Source organism: Gadus morhua, chromosome 9 (assembly GCF_902167405.1).
Source record: "Gadus morhua chromosome 9, gadMor3.0, whole genome shotgun sequence".
Lineage (NCBI taxonomy): Eukaryota > Metazoa > Chordata > Actinopteri > Gadiformes > Gadidae > Gadus > Gadus morhua.
The window spans coordinates 14,201,030-14,224,282 of record NC_044056.1 but is presented as its reverse complement, the minus strand read 5'-3'; the positions used below and the strand labels follow the sequence as shown (position 1 = coordinate 14,224,282).

Genomic DNA, 23,253 nt, shown 5'->3' with positions numbered 1-23,253 from the left:
GGAGGCCAAGTCCACCCCCCTCTCAAACATGACAGAGGCCCCCTCTGTCACGTCAGGATGACACAGAGGAGGAGGATAAATAAGTCTGTCACTTAGTCCGTGAAATTAATTCAAAGCCAAAAGTGTTTTCATGGTCAATTGATAAAAGCCCTATATTAAATATTTTAAATAGTGATTTTCTTTTATAGTGTATTCAGGCACAATATGTTTGACTGCAATGTATATAAGTGTCCATACACTGTTCTCTGCTTGAAATACATCTGGATAAGATGATAAAGTCTGTGCACATAAAATATTGTTTTTTTTAAATAGGTCTTCTGCTGTTTGGTAGAAGTGCATGAAGCTCAAAGGTGTTCCAAGTACATTTAAAATGTAAATTACAAACAGTGTTTATATAATTTCCAAGCAGTTCCAAGAAAAACCCCTAGGGCTTTGAGGGGACTCCATCTAGTCCAGGGGAGGATGGCTGCCCGACAGCAGTAGTCCACTTCATTACAATAATTGACCAACAGACCAAATCCACTGAGTCAATTCTTGCTGAAAATTAGCAAAGAAAATACTGTGTGTATCTGTAATAATTTCACACAGCAGTGTTGAATCACTATCAACAGAAGAGACAATCATATCGTTCATCCTCTACACATACCTGACCACGCACACCTTACAACACTAGCCCTGTGAGAGCTCCGCTCACACACTCGCACACAACACTCACATCCACTGACAGAGAGAGACACACTGAGAGAGGTAGGGAGAGAGGTACCAAGAGACAAATATGGAGAGGGACATAGACCCGCGGACAGAGAGACTGAAAGACTGACAGCAAGATAGACGAATAGAGAAGAAACAGAGAGAGAAAATAGAGTTGAAGAGAGAGAGACAAACACAGAATTGAGAATTATACATAAGAGTGGGGCAGAGAGCGAGGGAAGAGTAAGAAACAAGTGTGCTTGGGGATCTAGAAAGTCTCACATTAATTATTAACCTAGAGCCTGGTAATTGTGTGTCAGAGAGAGCCAGGACGGCGTTCATGTTCTTCTAAATGGACAGCCTTTCTGCAGCCTCTGCGGATTAAAATACACTTGTCTTACATCCACTCAAAACACTCAAACACGCAAAATCAACAGTGGATACTGTTGACCCTCCCAAACACCCCAAAACAACTTACTCAAGGAGAAGCAGACACCTTTCACGAGGGGAGAGCCCAAGGATCGTGCAAGGGATCACCAGATTCCTGCTCGAGCTGAAGTATTGCGATCAGTAGCAACGAATACAGCAATAGGAGAGGCAGCCTTGAATTATCATCATCTTTATTCAACCAAATCTTGACTTGCAGTATCTTGAAGTTTGAGCGGCATACCAAAGCAACATATGTCAACAACGACTTAAAAAAAAAGGAGAAATTAATTAAAACCGAGAAAATATAAAGAATTCTTCTTTTTGTTTATAATGCAGGTTTAACGAGATCGTATCGATCATTTAGTCTTGATTCTCACGTTTTTTCACCATTCGGTATGAAGCGGCTTGGGGCACAACACAAAGGGCTGAACAAGGGTTCTCTTGTATACTCAAGCAAACCCTTTCCTCTCTCCCTGAAAACACTCATAATCGCATCATGGGGACTCACGGCTGCAATGTTATCTTCTGGAGGAAGACCTGAGAGTGCTGTTGTTGTGCTGGAGGGATCCTCCCGGGAGGCGCCTACCAAAGCCGTGGACATAAAGTAGTTTTAAAGTACTACCAGTCAAATCAAAACCGCACACTGGCTTTTTCCTCTTTAATTGCTTGCGGTTTGGTAGCTGTGTCTGCCCATAGGCCCGGGTCAGGAGAGAAGCAGGGTGCCAGCGGAGAGAGCTAGGGTTGGTTTACTTGTCTAGAGTGCTTAGCCAATTAGCAAATGCAGCGTCCGCTCGCGCAGGAAGGCAGAGCTGGAAGAATGGACTGATTGGTATGTTATTGCATAATCAATGAAAAGTTGTTGAATATTTAGTGGGAGGAGGAACAGCGGGAGGGGGGGGGGGGGGGGGGGGGGGAAGGGCAGAAAACTGGCACCATCAGCGGTTTTCTTTGTGAAACTGAGTTTGATCAGAGAGTTTGATCCACCCCAGCTTTGATTAGGGCTGAATCACAAGATTAAAGCAGTGGAGGGTTACTAGGTCATTTACGGGCCATCTCTGTTGGGATGGAGCCCCTGTCACTATGCTCCGACTCACTTTCTATTCCTCAACTGTGTTCTGTTTTTTCTTTTACTGTTTACCGGCTACTGGCTGGGACAATTAATTCGATGCTACAGTGTTTTCTTTTGTTCAATGTTTTGCGCACAGAGCGAAAACAAATATGCATCTGTGCTTATGAGATTCAACAAAATGCAAGGACTGTTAGAGACCATTTGCTGCACTCAAAACAAAGTTATTTGATATACAGCAGGATTGTGAACTTCCAGTGTTTTCCACAAGAGAGCTATCACTGAATAACTCTAATACTTCGTTACCCCTGGGCTAATCTTGGTTCAAAGCCAAAAGCTCAAGTTTACACCCACTAAGGAACAAAAGGGACCACATTTGCTCCTTCAACCTCAACTCTGGACACCCGGAAGACAGCATCAGGTCTGATTATAAAAAAACACAGTGCACGACCCACCGACACAACACCTGAAGAACAGGTGGAAACCGATCTATAGCACAAATTAGAACTATCGTAGGCATTGTATGGCCTTTATAACCACACCATTAGAAAATCTGCCTACTATTCTGTCAAGAACATAGCAAGAACGGCAGAATTTATGGGAGGACCAGCCTTCTTACTGTTCCCAGGGTTTAAACCAAGCAGAGGGGAGCAGTATTACGTTTTAATCTACTGCCACTTTAGCGAACAAACGTCCGGAACAACTGCAGTCTTCCTCTACACTTTTTTTTGATCTATAATTCGCTCTCTTAAGATCTTAGATATTATTTTAAGTTTATCTTTGAAACAATTGTCTTTTAATGATAGCCCTTTAATTATTTCAAAGCGTTATTCTTCTACGTCAAGCCCTTTGTGTAATGGCCTTGTGCTTGAGGGGGTACTTTATAAACTAAACTACATTGCCTGACCCAGCCAGTGTCACAACACTGTGTTAGGTTCCATCTAGTCAGCCCGCAGTCTGCAGCTCGGGTTACCCAGAGACACTCGACACATCCAGCACTGTAGTCTGTTTGGGTTGAGTGTTGGGGTCCGAGGCTTAGTCAGCGTACTGTTTATCAGACAGTATTGTGTTGCGTGTGATAGCATGGGGCCGGGGTTCTCAACAGCCTCTTCAACCAAAGAGGCACCCGGACACCACAGCTCTCCTGCTGCTTTCATCTACTGCTACCCACGATTCAGGCCCTCAACACCATGGTGACGCGACTTTGCACAAAATAACATTTTAATGAATCAAACGTATGTCTCTTTGAAATGGCTGGTTTACCCTTTGAAGTTGTTTAATACATGGCACATGGTACATTACTGGCAGTAAAAATAATGAGATGATGCCGGTGTGAATAGGGTCTTTGGGATTGTCCTTATGTTATTATTGGGTGAAACACTGCTCTACACAACAAACAAACCTTCTGTCGGGCTCACAACCCAGACACTGGACAACCACTCTTCTCAGACGAACACAGTCATGTAGAGTAGGAGCTCTCTCCTTTTTGGTTTGCTGTTTAATATTGCAAAGAGAAAATGGCAGCAAAATGGGCTCCAGCGTCACCAAAGTGTTTGATTTCTAAAACTGCTGGCATTGGCCTCATATTTCCAGGGCATTAGAGTAAGCAAGGCAGTGAATATGTGAGTGCGACAATCTTCTCTAATGTTCCCTAGAGGTGCAGGACATCGTCAAATTGTGCAGGGGAAATACTCCTTTTGAAACATGCCGGTCTTCAGATAACATGGCAGCGTTTACCATCTCGTACCCACGGTCGCATTATCCTCCATCTGCATGCCGATGAGGGGGCCTTGGCCGTCCCTACGCCCTGATAGATGCCGTGCACACGGGGAACGGGACCTCTCTAATAGCTTGTTCCATGGCACTTATCTGGCACTCTTTGGAGCGCGCAAACCATTCACTTCCATGTATAAGGAGAGAGCTGTAAATGTCACAAAGGCACTCAGATAGCATGACGTGTGGAGGAGGGGGAGGAAGCCATCGAGGGTTGGCTGCTGATGAGTCCTGAGTGACCGCATCACAGATTGACAATTTTCCGGATTTATTCATTGGTGCGATTAGAGCCGCAGTAATGGAAGCGGTTTTGAGTTGTTTTGTCACCAATGCTCTGCATGCCACATACCCATGTATGGATTGGAAGTGCTCTGGACCCTAGTGTATTTTTTTTGAGAGGAAGTCCATGTGTTCACACTCCATTGGGGTCGGGACCCAAAAAGTTTCTAGTATTCGAGAGTGCTGAAGACTGAGCCGCTGAATTATCAGATTCAAACAATTACAATTATTCGATTGCAAATTATTTGACGAGCCCGAATCGGGGAGAAAACAAGCTGCCTTGCAAGAATATTAAGTTCCCAGCAAACAGCCATCTGATCCTCAGCGTAACCAACACATCTTTTATCTAAAGGGCAGCCCGGTGAAACCCTTTCAGGTGCTCTGGACACGCACCGTCCATATGTCCAATCTGATAGCGCTGATGGAACCGTGAGATTCAGACGACAGCTAGTCATAGTTCAAAGTGAAATCAATTTCACTCTCCAAGCGTCTGAAACAAGTTGCGCCCCTGGGGAGCAGCCAGCGAAAGCCTGAATCCAGCACTCTGACGTTAGATTATGTCTTATTACGGGATGTTTGACCCAGGGAGCCGACAGTAGTAATAGCCCTAGAGCTACACTATACATCATCTCTGCCTTATCTCTGTGAGATTGAACAAGGCTGATCCCGCTGCAGTCAACATACGTTTATGTTTGGTTTACATTACTTCTGAGGTTCCCCACTATAATTATTTAGTTGATTTATACCCTGCTTGGAATAGGATAAAAACAAATAATGATAGATGTGAATAAAATGTATAATAAAGGTAGACAGAGGCCATTGGGGTCCAAGGCCGGAAACTTTGGGCTGGGAAACACCCTAACCATACGACTATCAAGAAGACTTCTTAATGTATGTCTATTTCTACCAATGTCAACCCTAATCCGGACCCTGACTTTGGTTTTAATCCGGACCCTGACTTTGGTTTTAAGATGTCGATACATTAAAAAAGGAAGGAATCAAACAATAAAGAATTTATCAATCTAAATGGCAGTTTCTCGCCTTGGTTCAGTGAAGCCTGCTATTTGGAATTTAATCAATCTGAAGGTCAGCTCTGGTAATCCATATTTTGGTCAGAAGAATTATTAAACAGAAAAAGAACCCAATTTGGTCTTTGTGAAGAGTCAATATCAAAACACTGCCCCCTAAGCTTTGGTCTTTCCCGGTCCTTGGTCCACTGCTCTTTGCAATCTACATGCTTCCTCTTGGCAATATCATTCGCTATTCATATTGGATCAAACAACTCCCAGATCCAGAAGGTTGAATATTGCTTGACTGCAATTAAAGATGGATTACCCAAGACTACTTTCAGCTTAAGACAGGGAAAGTGGAGCTGATAACCATTGGCCAAAGCAACAATAAACCAAATTTGAAGATGTCACACTGTGGTTTGATTTTTTTTTAGATCACACAATTCCTGTGTCAAACATCTTGGTGTCCTGTTCGATCCTATGCTTTATTTTGATCAACATGTAAAAATAATAACCAGAAATCAATTCTTTCATCCTATAAACATTGCTTAATCAGACCATGGTTATCCGCAGCAGATGCAGAGATGCTCATCCAAGCATTTATATCGTCTAGACTAGATTGCTGTAAACACTGTTCATTGTTTACTGAACTGCACTACGACAAAGGCTCCAGCTTGTGCAGAATGGTGCTACTAGACTCCACCAAATTTTAGCACATTACTCTTATTTTCTCCTCCCTCAACTCGCTCCCAATAACTTTTTTCTGCCCTTTGAGGGGCCCTACATTAGGGGGTGTCATAAATATATTGCCTGTAAAGCCCTTTGACACTGTATTCCTGGGTACACAGTACACAGTAGAAAATATTTATAATTTAGAAAACGCGAGGGACCCCACAATTTATGACAGATTAAGATACCTTTGACTCTAGTCGTTTAGTGTGTGGAAATAAACTATTATTGCAACACAGCCTACCACACATTAACCGAACAACCAACTCACGATTTTCAAATCCTCAGAACTCTACAATCTCGCTATCAAAATCGTGACTTTAGTGTGAACAAACTTGGCGGTCGGGAGGAGCTAGGTATACTGGCTTTTGCAATCGTTTTTTGGGAAAGATCTTAACACTACAAGCAGTTCCCCCAATCCGGAAGGCCACTTGTGTTTTTGCCGCCATGGCATCGAATATGATTATTTGTTGAATTGTTGGTATGAAGGTAAATTATCGTGGCTCCCAATTAGCAATCATCTGTCGGCTATCGTCGTCAGAATCAATTGATCCTGATCATCCTCGGCTGTCATCGGGGTTCCCCCCAACTACAGGATATCGGATTGAATCGGTGAGGCCCAGATCGTAAAATCACTCTTACCATGCACCACAGGATAATCCAGCAATTTTTTGGGGTTGAAACATCCAAAAATTGGGCCTCTTAGGGTCGGAAGGGGGCGCAAAATCTGGCTAATTATATTATATGTAGTGTGTACCCATCATAACTGTAATTAAGGGATAAGGCATATACAAATAATATTGGACATGACTTGCTTCTGGCTCTTGAACCAGAAGCAATGATTTTTCAAGGTTCAACGTCAGTATTGACACAGTCCAGACAGACAGACAGACGGACGGACATTCTAGACTGTTAGTATTCCACAAATTAAACAGTAGAGAGATACATAGATGGATAGAGTGATTGCTGGATAGAGAAAGACAGATTCTTTAAATTGTGAGTACACCACACATTAGGCTGCTAATGTGGAGCAGGTGAATGCATGGACGAGCTCTGGCAGATGTTCAGCTGTGAGCGTGACCAAACTATCTCTGATCAACACATTTTTGCTGGGATTTTAGGTGTACATAAACACACACACAGACAAAGTGGGTATTAAACATTGTCTAAACTCGGATGCGCAATACAATGACCTGAATTTAAGCATGCATTACACATATACTACAACTGTGACAAAAACACTGACACACACACACACACACACACGCAGATACACACACACACGCACACACACACACACGCACACACACACACACACACACACACACACACACACACACACACACACACACACACACACACACACACACACACACACACACACACGCACACACACAGTACAGCATAGTATGAGGACTAACATACCAAGCATAAAACATGCATGTGCTGGTATTGAGATGCAAACAGGTATGTTCCTTTATGTTCCATGCAACTCAAAGCTGAGAGACGGAGGAAAGCTTCCTCCGTCACCATCAGCTACACACCACTACCAGGCTCAGCATGGAGACAGGGATTACATGCACAAATATACAAAATACCACATCATCTCCTCTCTCTCTCTCTCTCTCTCTCTCTCTCTCTCTCTCTCTCTCTCTCTCTCTCTCTCTCTCTCTCTCTCTCTCTCTCTCTCTCTCTCTGTGTCTCACTGTGTCCCTCTCTCTCTTGGAGTAACTTCCCTCCAACCTGTTCTATACCACCACCCACCCAGCCGGCTGTTACCACAACTGTTATCACAGGAACCCCAATGACTCATCATATCCACACAGACGCACCATCCAAACATACAGACAGGTCAGGACCTTCAATGGGATGAGTCACACCAGCGGCAGCTGTACGCTCCTTACTTTGTTTCCTTTGGTGATTTCAAGCTGGGAGACTGGGATTAATAAAGAACACTGCAAAAATGCACACCCACACACAAACGCACACACACACACACACACACACACACACACACACACACACACACACACACACACACACACACACACACACACACACACACACACACATACACACACACACACACACACATAAGACACAAACACACAAAAATGAAGACCTTTAGCTGTCAACTATAGCTATGTTTCGGCTTGGAATGAATGTTCATATTTCACAGGTTTCGCAAGGATGTCTTCCTCTAGGGTTTAATCAAAGGTTATACCTTTATATTGAGACCTACATAAGGCCTACCTAAAACCGACTTCTCTTAGCTCCTCATCAACAACATGGTTTGGTAGCAATGTTGAAATACATCATTTTCATTTTGACAGGGGCTGAACATGGACAGTTCGCGACAGGAATGGATGTGATGTCCTTGGTTATTATGTCAACTATTATGCCATGCCGGGCGATGTAGAGGCCTTTGAAAATGGAGCAGCCTTTCAGAACGTGTTACATGGATTCAGTTAACTGCTCGCGATCCTGATAAATACAGTGAGTGGTGTGATTGCCAGGAAACCAGATAGAAAGGCTAGGTGGAAGGAACTGTAATCTCGCTTTTATGGTGAAAGTAACTATGGCCTTGTCCATGCTGTGTTTTTAAGAGTTGAATTGGACACATAGTGATTAGAGGGGTTTCCCCTGTAGGCTAAGACCAGTTCAATGCAATTGATGCTGCTGTTGTTTCTACACTTGTTGCTTTCACACAAACACAGGGATCTGTTATTTAGTCCTCTGAGAGGGTTCAATGTCCTAGTCTGCCCCTGTCCATTCAAGCTACACCCCTGCCCCACCACATAAGGTGATCAGGTCAGGCCCGTCTGACCACTCTCTTGCCAGACCTCATGTCTCCTCATGTCGAGTAAAAGAGAGGCCCTTGCAAGCTCTTGGATAGTCGGGTCGCTGTTGGTGAAGCACACACACACGCACGAAGGGACCCACACACACGCACGCACACACACACAGCATCAACCACACAACAACATTACCAGGCTCATTATCAGTACACAGTTTATGCGTGTGTGTGTGTGTGTGTGTGTGTGTGTGTGTGTGTGTGTGTGTGTGTGTGTGTGTGTGTGTGTGTGTGTGTGTGTGTGAGAAAATGTGTCATGATCTGACTCTCTGTTTAGTTTCCATTCTCCACCTGTCCACCAGATACCCTCAGACCCTCCCCCTCGCTTCACAGACCATGCCACTCTCATCTGCAATTACTTCATTCCCTTCACCTGAGCTTTTTGGAAATCTTCGACCTGCCCTCATTAGTCTCTCCCCATATTTACCCCACTCTCTTTGTTCCCTTGTCGGATCGTTATTGTTGTCAGAACCTTTGCCTGCTTAGTTTCTGGTTGTTAGCCTTTTCTACGCCGGTTCGAAGAACTGAGATTTTGATTTTTCTTTATTGAAGCCTTTTTGTTTCATTCCTGAGTTGTCGTTCTGCATTTGGGTTCTATCCCTTTTGTTTCTGCGGCCCTGCCAGCACCGGTCGTAGTAGTTGTAGTATTTTGTGGTCAGATATTCAGACACTAGGGGATACACAGCAGCCTGTTATTCAAAGGCATGCACTGCAAATTAATTATGGGGAATAACTAATAACTGTTATCCTTAATAAGTTCCTCTTGAAGAGAATCTGGACCCTGCAGTGAATGTGTAATCTGGACCCTCACTCACACTCACACACACACACACACACACACACACACACACACACACACACACACACACACACACACACACACACACACACACACGCACAGTCAAATAATATTTGATCTAGTGGGAGGATACTGAACCATCAAGCAGTGGATGCAGACCACCAACTGTGCTGTTCTGCCCTGAATATGAGATGCATTTTTCTTTATTTCGTACCAGTTTAAAAGCAATTAAAAGGGTAACGAGGGCAGAGCTACAGGGATGAGGGTTTGGTCTCTTACCAAGGCACACTTTTACTCTATTTTTCCCAGAAGGAAAAGGAGTGTAAAAGCCCAGGGTGCACATCCCAAAAACATCATACTTTGGATTGGATTCATTGGTCAATATCATTCCAGAAATATTTGGTCTCAGGATTTCACTCTATTAAGCATCAGCACGTTCATGATGGTGATTCCATAACCAATTCCATGACCTCAACTCATTTGTTGGCCTCCCCCCTGAATACACCGGGACAAGTAGATACTCTTGAGTAATGAGCTGTCAGCCCATTCTCTCACAGAAGGCCAGCAGCTACTTGTATTTAATTACAACACGATGAGTTGAGCAGTGGTTTCCCTTCCTCCCACATTGTCTCTAATATCAGCCTCTGTTGTTGTCCCTCCTGAGGGATCCATTGACTGCAGCTAGACGAGGCTAACGAAGGTGAGGTATCTCTATGAGGGCAAACGCAGCTCACGTCGGGGTCAACGGGAGCACGGCTCGTCGCCGGATCCGCGCACACCAGCTGACAGCTGACCCGCATTTCCCTTTCAATGAGCGGCGGCGACTGCTGAGCTTGCGCTAAAACCCTTCCTCATCCAACCCCCAGGGTCAGTTAGTTGTCAATGGCAGTCGGCCCTCCTTAAAAATCTTTCCCCTGGCATCATCGGACAGAAAATCCCAGACAATTGTCGAGATGTTATCGGTGATCGGATGTGCATCGGTTGGCAGTCGAGCCCAGCCCCGGAACTCGATCGCAGGCCGCTCTCATATGCACCCCAATTGGCAGGCTCACAGAGAGGGCCGGTCGAGAGACAGACAGGGCCGGTAAAAACATTATTGATCTTTTGAGGGTCCGCCGGCCTACAGATGCAGCAGCCCACTTGGATTGGTCCCGGTTTGCCCGATGCCAGCACACCACTGTCCATCACCATAAAGCTTTATCGCCACTCACATTTGTCTCGAAGTCCTTCTTTACAGTTATTCATGTTGTTGATGTGTTTGTAACCATTGTGTGTGACAGAGTGACAGTCAGTAGTTCAAAATGTTGTCCTGTCTGCTGTCTAGAAACACACGCACAAAGGTGCCCGCAAACACACAAACATAAGCACAGTAATATGAATAAGAGAATCTCTGCATGCCTCTGGGTAGAACCCATGTCAAACCCAGGTAGAACGTATGTCAAACCAAGGTCAAACCCAGGTAGAACCCATGTCAAACCAAGGTCAATCTCAGGGAGAACCCATGTCCAACCCAAGTAGGACCCAGGTCCAACCCAGGTAGAACGCAGGTAGTTGCCTCTGAATGAGAGGAAGTGTCTCCTTCCTTCTGTCTCATGACAAAATGATATGCTAATGCAAGAAGAGGAAAGGGAGAGGCAACTCAGGCTCTATGAATACATTATCTGGGAACACTGGGCGCTCTAATTACCCTGAACTCCTTGACAAAGCATCTGCAGTAAAATTACTAAGTGAATCAAAGGTTACATCCTCGTCCTTTGCCTGACGAATGTACTGCAAATTATTCTGTGTGTCTTTCTATACTTACGTCATATTATCTCTGTTTATCTATCCATCTACAGGAATGAAAATTTAGCTGTCAGTCCGCGGTGAAGATAAATGCTGTGGCCTCATATCATGCAACAACCAAAATACTATGTTTCTCCTGTAACAATAAAATGGACCAAAAGATAACCTTAAGACCTTAAGGTGATGTTTTTTCTCCGGTCGTAATGTTTGTGTATTACGGAGTGATCCTAACAGATGAGCCGATATGGCTGGTCACGCCGTCGGGAGCAGGCGATCTGCAGACGCTCACACCTAGATGGTTATCCGGTGCTACAAAGCGCTCCTTCTGTTCAGCAAACTCCACACTAGGGCAGTGGTGCATCTGCTGAGGAACGCGAGGGAGCCTGGGACTCATCCCACGTGATGAAATATTCATTTTCCCTCTGTATACCGGCACACAGAAGGCTGGCAGAGGAAGGACAGGAAGCTCGTACGGAATGATGGACGGACAGACTGGCAATTGGACTGACAGACTGACAGGCCGAATGACAAGCAGGTTCAGACTTAAGCAGATGCATAAACACACACACAAACACACACGCACGCACGCAGACATACACGCACGCACGCACTCACGCACGCACGCACGCACGCACCCACCCACGCACGCACGCACGCACGCACGCACGCACGCACGCACGCACGCACGCACGCACGCACGCACGCACGCACACACACACACACACACACACAGACATTTAATAAACTACTGCAAACAGGCAGGCACGCTTCAGTGTGCATGTGACCATCACATGAGTAAGAGAGGTGAAATGAATGTCACACCACATTTGATTAAAAAGGATAAATCAAATATAAAATATAAAGCAAACAAACAAATCAATCAATCAGTCAGTCGGACAATCTATGTGAGAATAAAGCTTTCCCTCTATTCAAACTCACAATGAAACTGTTAAAAACACAGGCAAACAGGAATCTGAAACTAGTTATGTCGGTGTGCAGGTGTGAGATAATGTGAAATGACTTGTGATCATTTGAGGCAGTTGGGTCTTGATGAAGATTACTGGCTTTTTAGCCAATGGAGGACAAAGCATTGACTGCTCCCAAAACCCTAAGATTTTTTTTGTCACCCCAGATCTGTGACAGACTTCACTCTACTCGGTTAAACCGCTACAAAGGTTTTAAAGAACGGTAACAACGCATTTGAACGCAGGGTGAAAGGCGCAACAGCAACCCAGCAACCAATTGTGAATGTTCTTTATATATTTGGTGATGTTGGTCTATTGTTTTGGTCAGAAAGAAAGATAGGGAGCAGCATATAGAGAGAAGGTGTAGGAGTGATGTGATAGGAGCATTCAGGTTTTGATTGGCAACTGGTGGAACTTTCTACTGCTTCGTTTAAAGTTGATCAGACCCCCAACAGTATGGCTATTAATTACGATGTAGTCCTTTGTATCCGAATCACTTAATTGTTTGCTTTCAGAGGGATAAGGGAATATACTTCAAACAGGGTAAAACAACTCATTGCTTTTAACAGGCTAGATGTTTTAGTCTTTAGTCTTTTTATTTGCTGAATAGAAGCATTATAAAGTGGTAATCAGCCAGCAAGTTAAAAAATTTAATTTTCGCCGCAGGTTGCTTCCAAGGAAGACAATTAGCTGTTTAAATGAAGTACTAATTTCTATTCAATGGGTGTAAAGAGAGAGAGAGAAAGAGAGCGAGATAGAGAGATAGATAGAGAGAGAGAAAGAAAGAGGGATAGAGAGAGCCATGGGGAAAACGAGAGAGGGAGAGAGAGGGAGAGAGAGATGACCATGTGATAAAGGCATACCGGCTCCCTTCTCCATGCTTTCTAATGTGTGTGGCTGAACCCTCATTATGTCCTGATGACTGTTGGGGGTTGCTGATGGAGTGATGGATGGAGAGGGATGACAGGAGCTGCATGTTGCTACCGAGATCCTCGACACCCTGCAGTGCTATCAGTCTTTACTGTGTGTATAAATGATTCAAATAAATAGAACCCTGTTCGTTATCACTCTTGACCTTGACCGCTGAGCCCTTCATGACTACAGTAAAACACTTCCAGAATTACGTCTTACAAGCCTCATATTTCACAAGGCTGTTAATGGTTCATATCTTTCTTCAGGCGATCCAAAAAAAACATTGATTATCAGATTGAGGGACTGGGACATGGAATAGCAAGTCAATTTAGCGGAGGATCGAGCTAGCAAGACCCTCCAACAGAAGGGAGGGAGGAAGACAGCACCATGGACAATGCCCTCTCGTGAAGGAAAGCCCTCTACCTTACCCCTGTTAAGGTGGTCCATCGGCACTATCTGGCAGAGACGAGCGCCAATGTCTGGACTGAGGTTTTTGGCCCAGGTTCTCCCCATAATGGTTGCTTGTGGTCCCTGTACAAGCAATCCGTATTTAAATAAACAGATGTCCTCCAATTGAGAATTGTACAGAGGGCTAAAGCTGCGAACAGACACGGTTGCCAACTAAATCCAAATAGAAAGAAGGGATATATTTTCCTCACAGAGGGAGAGTCGATGGAGCAGACTTTTGTTCAGTGTAGCAGGTTGGAGGGGGATATTTCACAGCTTGAATGGTTGGTCTCACAGTTTAGGGGTGGTGTTTTCTTTTAATCTTTTTTTTATTTCTGGAAGAGCCAAGCGCGGCCATCTGGGAGACCAGGAAGTAAAGATGAGAGGTCCGTGGTCAGTGGATCCTCTTCCAATGATGACGACACTAACGTCTGCTTGGCTCTGTGTGGAGCCCGGATTACTTTGAAACTGACTGAAGACTTGGACACGATTTCCCAAGGTCAGTAACGGAGTATTCTGTAATTCTGGATGACTCATTTTCATGTCTAGGGTCTCTCTGAGACAGCAGGGGTTCTTGGAATGAGACCGGGACACAAGCTGTGAGTCTAGTGGATATCAGACTGAAGAAAGGGGAAGAGAGGAAGCTAATTTTTAAGATGACATATCAGCCGAGAACCTCAAGCAATCAATCACCCTGGTAGCAATCAGTCAGACAGTGAGGCAGGTTACATAGTCTATCTTCCTCTACCTCCACTGCTCCCTCTCTCCCAATGCTAATAGAGATCAGTGTGGTCATTAGGTATGCTGATGTTCAGGTGTCATTGTTTGCTGTGATACCGTCATTCCATCTACAAAAGGTACAAAATCAGGGCCATTGGTAACATCATTAATTCCAAAGGAGCTATTTGAGCAAGGCCTCAGCCAGGGAGGAAGGTGTGCCAGCTCATTAAAGATCACAAAACTTTTGCTCAGGTCTAGGAGTTGGGCGTTCTCTGAGGTGGCATGTGTTACTTTACTCATCTGCTTTAGAGGAGCTGTTTAGGATAAAGCTGTTTGGTTAAGATAAATACAATGGTGCATGCAAGAATTTTACAATATTTTGAATGTGGAAACATAAGGCGCTTTGCTTGTCCTTTGTACCAACTAGCAGAGGGCAGCGAGGGATCTCAATCAAGCAAAGAAGAAGAAAACTGAAGAAAAGAAACGGAACGAACAGAAGACACATACTAAACCTCCAGCAGAAGTGATGGAGGGAAAAGGAGAAAGATCTGGTCAGTCAAGTACTAACGCAGTTGTTTTAAGTTGGCACAAAGAGGCATCACGATAACTGCGTAGTGCGAGCAGTCAGTCACAGATGTCTGCGGTTAGGGGGTATGTATCAAAAACGGTGCTGGTGTGCCAAGAGGGAGGTTGCAAGATGTACAAAAATTGGTGCTCACAAGGAGCGGACTGCGGATCTAAAGATGAGTCAAGAATAAAGCATTGGTGTGTTTTGGAAAGCAGACAACAAAATCTCATCTCATCTCATCTCATGAAACAACAAAATGGAAAGTAATTTAATTGCCTGATTTGTGATACAATATGTACGCGTTATTTGTGACAGGGCTTTCTTCAGTAAAAATGTCTTATGATATAAACCTCCACATAAAAGTGTCTCAGCTTTTAAGCGTTTAAATCCAAATGTAAAGTGAACTAACACACGTTTCACTTTGCTGTAGGTTGAGGTGGCAACCGGTCTTTGCTCACTCTCTCGATATACCAGATGCACTTAACACACAAGCAATTACAGCAGAGCCAATTACAGAAGAACCAATTAACCCTGACGGAAACAACTAAAAGACTAAAATAACAGATGGGAAAGCAGCCTACGATGGCCGCAGCTAAGCTTTGAGATGTACAGAGATTAGGCCTTCGCCTGTGCTGATTAATAATGACCCCCCCCCACTTGTTGAACCCTATTCCGCTTTCCCAGTTCCTTTGTTCTGTGTGCAGCGTTTCCTTTAGATTGACTCGCGTTGTTCTCAATGCAAGTATTGATAGTGATAGTTTGCCCTCCTATTGCTTTATGCTGAAAGAATATAATAAAATACAACGTTTGAACCTTCCAATGATCTCTCTTGATTGTTTTTGCTTGGGTCCACTCTCTCCTCAATGTGTTCACATCAAAGGGCAAAACATCATCATGAAATCCCAACAAGAATAGCGTGTAATACGTATAGTAGTTAAAAGAAAAATCAAATCTCTCTCACAGCGTCTCCCTCTCTCACCTCTCATTAATTAAAACTGCCATCTCATCTTTAATGAAACGGTAAGTGTGGCAGAACTATAATATGAGTAGTTATAGCATCACTAGTATAGTTGTAATACTATTGTAGAAGTAAAGGACTATTACTACAACTACTGTTACAATTTAGTCAGATAGCATACACTTCTATCCAAAGCATTATTTTCAGATAGTTAGGAGCAGGTAGAGGTTAGGACTGGCTTAAGGATGCCTTCAGGTAGGGAGGGGACATTATGGATCAGACCCAATACCTTTTATGCTGGGAGTTCAACACCCTAACCACTAGGCTATCCTGCCCCCTTAATATTGCTGGTATAAGAATGTGTTTGTTCTGCTTGAGTAGTCACAATCTATTCAAGGTAGTATTACTTATCTCCTCCGCGTGCAGTTGGGTATGTTTTGTGATACCACAGAGATTGGAGTCATTCAACCTAACACAGTACTCATTAAAGAGAGGAGTGTACACAGCTAAGCGTTGGAACGCCCATTACTTAGAAAGTCTTTCCAAAGAATTATTAAGGAGCAGTGCAAAATGCTTCTGCTGAAGGTGACGTATGGATAAAGTCCTGTGGTTCTGCTAGAGGTAAATTATGGGTAAAGTCCTGTGGTTCGGCTGGAGGTAAAGTATAGTTTACATCCTGTGGTTCACTTGAGAGATTAAACTGGTGCAATGAAGTCCAGGAGCTACGGCTCTAACTGATCTCACCTGTCAGGACCTTCGTGATGAACAGGAAATTAGCCCCCCTCTCCACAGGTCAAACAGCCAGCCAGACTTTAGCCAATCTAAAAGTCTGTTTGATTCACCGAACGCCTCAAGCTACAACATGAAATACCCCCCCCCCCCCCCCCGAGATGTGTTTTGTCAACACTGGAGGAATTCTAAGTAGGTTTTTTAATTTATTTGTAAGATATACTTCCACATGTGGTTCTGTACAGCAGTTATAGATGTTTGTGTTTCCAGACAGAGGGGCTCTGTACAATTATTCGGTTGAGAGAGCTTACAGCACCTGCCAAAAGCTTATGGATTACAACGAGCACTGTGCTTCCCTATCTCCTGTGTTAAGTAGGCTAGCATTAAGCAGTGTAGCATTAGCCATTCAAACAGCAACCTTCTGGCCAGGCTCCCTTGGTGCTAAGCTAACGGCAGACGTCATCCCAAGCTTGACTTTGCCGCAAACCATAGGAGTGGTGGATCCAGACTTCTGAGTAATGTATGTAAAGGTAAAGCCAAGGGATTGTTTCAACCTGATTTCATCAGGTTGCTATCAAGGCCTTACCCAGAGGCTGCTCAGTGAAGGGTTTAATTTCCACAAGACCAGAGAGACTCACGGTGCTGAGTATGTCTGCTTTGCTCTTCCGTATTTACCACAGAAGAAGAAGCGAGCCCCTTAGTTAAGGGGCTAAGTACTACAGCATTACCATTCTCAGAGTTGTTTAATGCGTCGCTCAAATAAAGCTGCAGGTCCTCCTGATCATCACCTGTGTAGTCCTGGATCGACTCACGTCCTGCCTGTTCCGTCCATCTTAGGTATCATGCATAAGAAGTATGTCATTATGGCAGTGATGCATAATCTGAGTACTGTGTCCCGTTGTCTAGTTGGAAAGAGAGTAGATGCAGGAGACACGGTCAGGACAATTTGAAAACGTACGTCAAAGGACTAGTGGGATCTATCATGCTTCGTTGGGCAAACGGTACTATAATATGTGTGTCAAATTGCACATACACCAAAAACTAGTCATATTTCATGAATAACGAATTTAAGTGCAAGCTTGGTGTTGCATAGAGTCGATCAAATACACCAGATGAAAATGGTGAGCCACTCTACGGGAGACAAAAGACAAATTAGCTAATTTATTTAGCCACAGCTTATCTATTACATTTAAGAACCACAAACACAGACCCTCTAAGCGCAAACGGTCTAGAGACCATGTGTGATATCATCTCAGGCCGTATCTCTACCGCTGGGATCTCATGAGCGTCTGCCACTGAAGAACAATGCAGGTCAAAACACCCCTCACCTCCAGTGGGGAGAGAGCTCCCAGGAGCGGCACATTGTTCCACGCCTCCGCACGTGTCCTTCCCTTAGACACACGGCGCACGCCAGCGGTGCTGCCTGCCGCAGCCGTCGCCATGGAGACGGGACCACCACTCGACTCGGCTCTGTGCTATCGAGGCAGTCATCGGGGCATTTCTCGTAGATTTCTCCACTCCCGGGTCAGAAGGGAGGAGGACCTTTGCATTGTGCTGGCTCTTCTGGGACACTGCACCAGTGTTTGTCTCTGGTGTAACAGCGAAATAACACCCCTGAACAACCAGATGCGTCTGTAATCGTACCACCCTCTGATGTGACTACAACAGACTACAGATGTCTAGACTCTGACTACAACTGTCTCTCAGGCAGACCTTGATGTTCCTTCTTCTGTATGAAAGGTTTGGAGATACTGCCAAGCCATTTCCTGCTGTTTACTGTACTGTTTAGCTTATTATATTGCACTATCGTTGCCTCTGATCTAGGTGGATCTTTGACGTTATACTACCAATTTATGCTGATGTTCTGCCCCCTATTTTACCATTCACTGTTCAATTAAAGTGAACTAACCCAGTATCTTTCAATCGGGAGTCAAACACGCTCTTCTCAGCGCTTCTCTGAATGGTCATGACTAAGTGTGGGTGTGATGTCCACCTTAAAACCCCTGCAGACGGAGTCCATAACTAACCCGACTCAAGCACACCATATGCACCATTTGAATCTCAGAGGCACAGTCTGCAGCTGTTCCCCACGCGTCACTCATTCAGAACACCTCCGTGAAGAATACTAACATCTTGAAATATGACCGACTCGAAGGTGTCTGTGCTTGTGTGTGTGTGTGCGTCTGCGTTTCTGTGTGTGTGCGTGTAGAATTGTTGAAAAAGATGGGAGCAGAGGCTTTTCCAACACCAGTAACATTCGTGTTTCTGCATGTTCTGTTGTACCTCTGAGCCATGATTTGACTGCATGACAGAATGTGTGAAGATGAACCTAAAGTAATGCCTAAAGAAACCTGCATGGATCCTATAGCTAAGGAGCGAGACACGCACTCAGAGCACGGCTGCAGACGCCTCCGCATGCCCCTGTCCTCAGCAGCGAGGAGAGGAAGAGCAGCGTGTAGGGCTCCTTGTTCCCCGCTGACAGTAATGGATATGTATTGGGCTAATAGTGTCATTTCCATGTGCTTGTGGAGGCCTTTGTTTAGAGAAAAACAGCTGCCCATTGTTCCTCCTAACTCCCCTCCTGTTAACCAGCAGTTATTGAAGACAGCTCTCCTCCCAGACCCTCTCGTCCTTACTCATCCACCTCCCCCAACACCAAGCCCCCCTACGCCCTACAACTATACCCTCTATTCCTCCACCTCCTTCTCCTAAACTGCTACTCCTCCATCCACCTAGACCCTTTACTCCTGCACCCAGTGTCTCTGCTCCCCCACCTGCCAATCCACCCAGACGCTCTACTCCTCCACCTCCACCCAGACCCTCTACTCCTCTACCTAGACAATCTACAACTCCACCTCCCACTCCACCCAGACCCTCTACACCTCCACCTCCCCCTCCACCCAGACCCTCTACACCTCCACCTCCCCCTCCACCCAGACCCTCTACCCCTCCACCTCCCCCTCCACCCAGACCCTCTACCCCTCCACCTCCCACTCCACCCAGACCCTCTACACCTCCACCTCCCCCTCCACCCAGACCCTCTACCCCTCCACCTCCCCCTCCACCCAGACCCTCTACTCCCCCACCTCCCCCTCCACCCAGATCCTCTACACCTCCACCTCCTCCTCCACCCAGACCCTCTACTCCTCCATCTCCTCTTCCACCCAGACCCTCTACACCTCCACCTCCTCCTCCACCCAGACCCTCTACCCCTCCACCTCCCCCTCCACCCAGACCCTCTACACCTCCACCTCCCCCTCCACCCAGACCCTCTACCCCTCCACCTCCCCCTCCATCCAGACCCTCTACACCTCCACCTCCCCCTCCAACCAGACCCTCTACCCCTCCACCTCCCCCTCCACCCAGACCCTCTACCCCTCCACCTCCCCCTCCATCCAGACCCTCTACCCCTCCACCTCCCCCTCCACCCAGATCCTCTACACCTCCACCCAGAGCCTGTACTCCTCACCCAGAGCCCAGCACTGTGGCTCAGCCTCTTCTGGATCAAAGCCAGGGGTGCTGCCGCCCATTCTGGGCTTTGGTTGGGTTAGTCTTTGGAATTCCCAGATTTATAGGGTGCGTATCCAGCTATCACTGAATAACAAAAACATTGTTCAGACATTCTGCTATTGACTGTTTAATCTTCTAAGATATTTTCTTCACGTAGACTAGAGTGATTTACAGAGGATGCAAATATATGTCATGATATTGCAGATATTACCGTCAATATTTTGACTGGGGGTCAAACACAATCGCAACTGCACAACTCTGTATCTGAAAATACAGTGTTCCTCTATAATAAAATATACAAGATGTTCTTGCACATGTTATGGCTGCGCAGATATTGAGGTTTGACTCCATGGAGAGCCGAGGTTCGGCTCATCCCAGTTCAGTTGCTGTTAGCAGGTGAACATCCACTTTGCACAGGAGACAGTGAAATGGATCCCTTGATGTGATTTCCGCCGGAAGTGGTTTCGGTTAGTAATCAGACGCGGTTCCTCTCCTAGGTAAACAGTACAGTGTGAGTGTGTAAGACGACTGGTGTCTCTGGCTGAGTTGTCGCTATGTCAACGATCCCCCAAGAGCTCGATTCTCTGCCTTCTCAGGGAAGACATGAAATAATGTGTTGATAAGACAAGGTCAATAGCTAAAGTCCCTGTTGGATGGAGATGGTAGAGAACCAGGAATATCATAGACTGAGCAGGTGTCATAGCCACCCCCCCCTGTCCAATGTAATGTCTGTAGGTATCCTTGGGGAAGATGCCTCACCCCTACCTACTTAATGTCTCCTTATTGTCTCTCTGAGTTCACTGTAAGTTACTTTGGACAAAAGCGTCTCTGACATGACTAAGGGCCAACACCATTCATCACCGCAGAAACCAGTGCCAAAAACGAGTTTACGTACTGACCGTGAACACAATCACAGCGAGACGTGTGGAGCGAGCTGATGGAACGCCGCGGCGCCATGTGATCAGTTCTGCTTCATTACGATTGGCGGAGCAGCGAAAGGACCCCAGGCGTCGGGGACATTGTTACGAGTTATCTCCGCTGCTCTGAATCTGGACCGCTTTATTACACATTCACCCAGCGCTTGTCTCGCCGAACGTTAGTTACAGCTTATGAATTCTAATCCTCCGCTTACTGTCTAATTAATGTGCAAACTCATGTCTGGGGCCGGGATGAAAAGCCACAGCTATAATTCAATCAGGTGATCGGGGAGGCAGGGCTCGGGCCTTGATTACACCTCATCCAACACGGAGGCCGGTGTGGGAGACACATCGACCATTCCTGTCTGCAAGTGAAATGTTGAAAGCGCTCGCTAGACTCGGCCGTCAGGGACCCAGTGATGAATGGTCAATGTGCTATGGTCGCTTTAGCAGTTCAGCGGCCACAAGGTGGTTTATCTTTGCTCTGGTTACTGGTGTTGGTGGTTTTGTGTCCTGTAGTGAATTGATTTTAGTTTAGTGCTACTTTCACAACATGGGGGAGGACAGAACCCATGGGGATAAGATTGACTTGGAAAATGTTTTCATCTGCTCAATGACAACCAATCACAACCCTGATTTCTTTAAGCAAAAACACAGATGTAACAGATTCAAGAGAGTCATCACTCCCTTGTAAGATGACTTGCGGAAAGGAAAAAAAGGAGAAAGAGAGGAGGCTGAGAATATGGTGGACAGAATGAGACTCTCCTTTCTGGATAAAGTCCAGAAAGTGATGATGAGAGAGAGAAAGAAAGACGAGGCAAGGGAGAAACAGAGGGAGCGATGGAAACCAGAGAGGGAGACCGAAAGAAAACAGAATGACACAGAGAGATATCAAAAGAGAGAGAGAGAGAGAGATAAGGAGCCAGACAGCGAGGAGTCCGACCTGATTCTCTGGAGATGTGGATGAAGGCCTCGACCCCACTCTCTCCGTAGTTCCCCTCGGAGGCCAGCGTGGAGACGTAGTTCCACCCCATCGCCGTGACGATGTCCATCATGGCCTGGGCCTGGTAGGAGTCTGGAGGAACCACGCGTGAGAAGAAGTCGTAGCGCACGTTGTCACTCAACTCCGGAGCAGTGGACGCGTAGCTCACCTGAGGGATCTGGAGAACACACAGCCCCATTAGTACTACTAACACTACTATTACTAATACTGCTATTACTAATACTACTATTAATCCATCATAGCTCACCTGAGGGATCTGGAGAACACACAGCCCCATTAGTACTACTAACACTACTATTACTAATACTGCTATTACTAATACTACTATTAATCCATCATAGCTCACCTGAGGGATCTGAAGAACACACAGCCCCATTAGTACTACTAACACTACTATTACTAATACTGCTATAACTAATACTACTATTACTAAAACTACTATCAATCCATCATAGCTCACCTGAGGGATCTGAAGAATACACGGCCCCATTAGTACTACTACTAACATATTATTAGTAATACTACTATTACTAATACTACTATTACTAATACTACTATTCTTACATCATAGTTCACCTGCGGGATCTCGAGACAAGACAGTACTACTAAGAGTACGTACTAATACGATACTACTAAAACCACTATACTAGCACTACATCCTGTTGAATGAAATATCAAGAGTCAATGCAATTTCGATTTTAGCTACATTTTAAAATATTGTCACAAGGACACAATGCAATCAAAACCATCCTAAGCTGTTTACACATAATGGCCAGTATACAAATCTCCCTGCTTGATAAGTGCATGCACACACACAGCATGCAGGTTTGTTATCACATGGGGCGGAGAGGTAGCGACCATGGTGTACAAAATTACATTGCTGTGGATAATGGGGCGAGCATTATCCACAGCAATGTATATTAATAATAATAATTCAAAACGATAAATACATATGAAACCCCCCGTATATTGTACTGGGCGACCCGGAAGAATATGAGCGAAGCATGTGATTCAGAAAATACAGTCTAAATTCAGCCTAGATGAAAACCTATCTTTCGTCTATCTAGATTGAATGCAGCGCACACCACCTCTGGAGGTGGTTTTGACAAC

General features: G+C 45.3%; 1 protein-coding gene across 1 annotated transcript in view; it reads right to left on the bottom strand.

Annotated features, from left to right (window-relative positions):
* The window catches only part of LOC115551429 (metabotropic glutamate receptor 8), a 96,174-nt gene that overhangs the window by 35,815 nt on the left and 37,106 nt on the right, over positions 1-23,253 (bottom strand). The window contains exon 3 of the mRNA XM_030367149.1: positions 22,084-22,300. Within this exon, the coding sequence (XP_030223009.1) occupies positions 22,084-22,300 (217 nt within the window). The remainder of the gene's footprint in view (positions 1-22,083; positions 22,301-23,253) is intronic.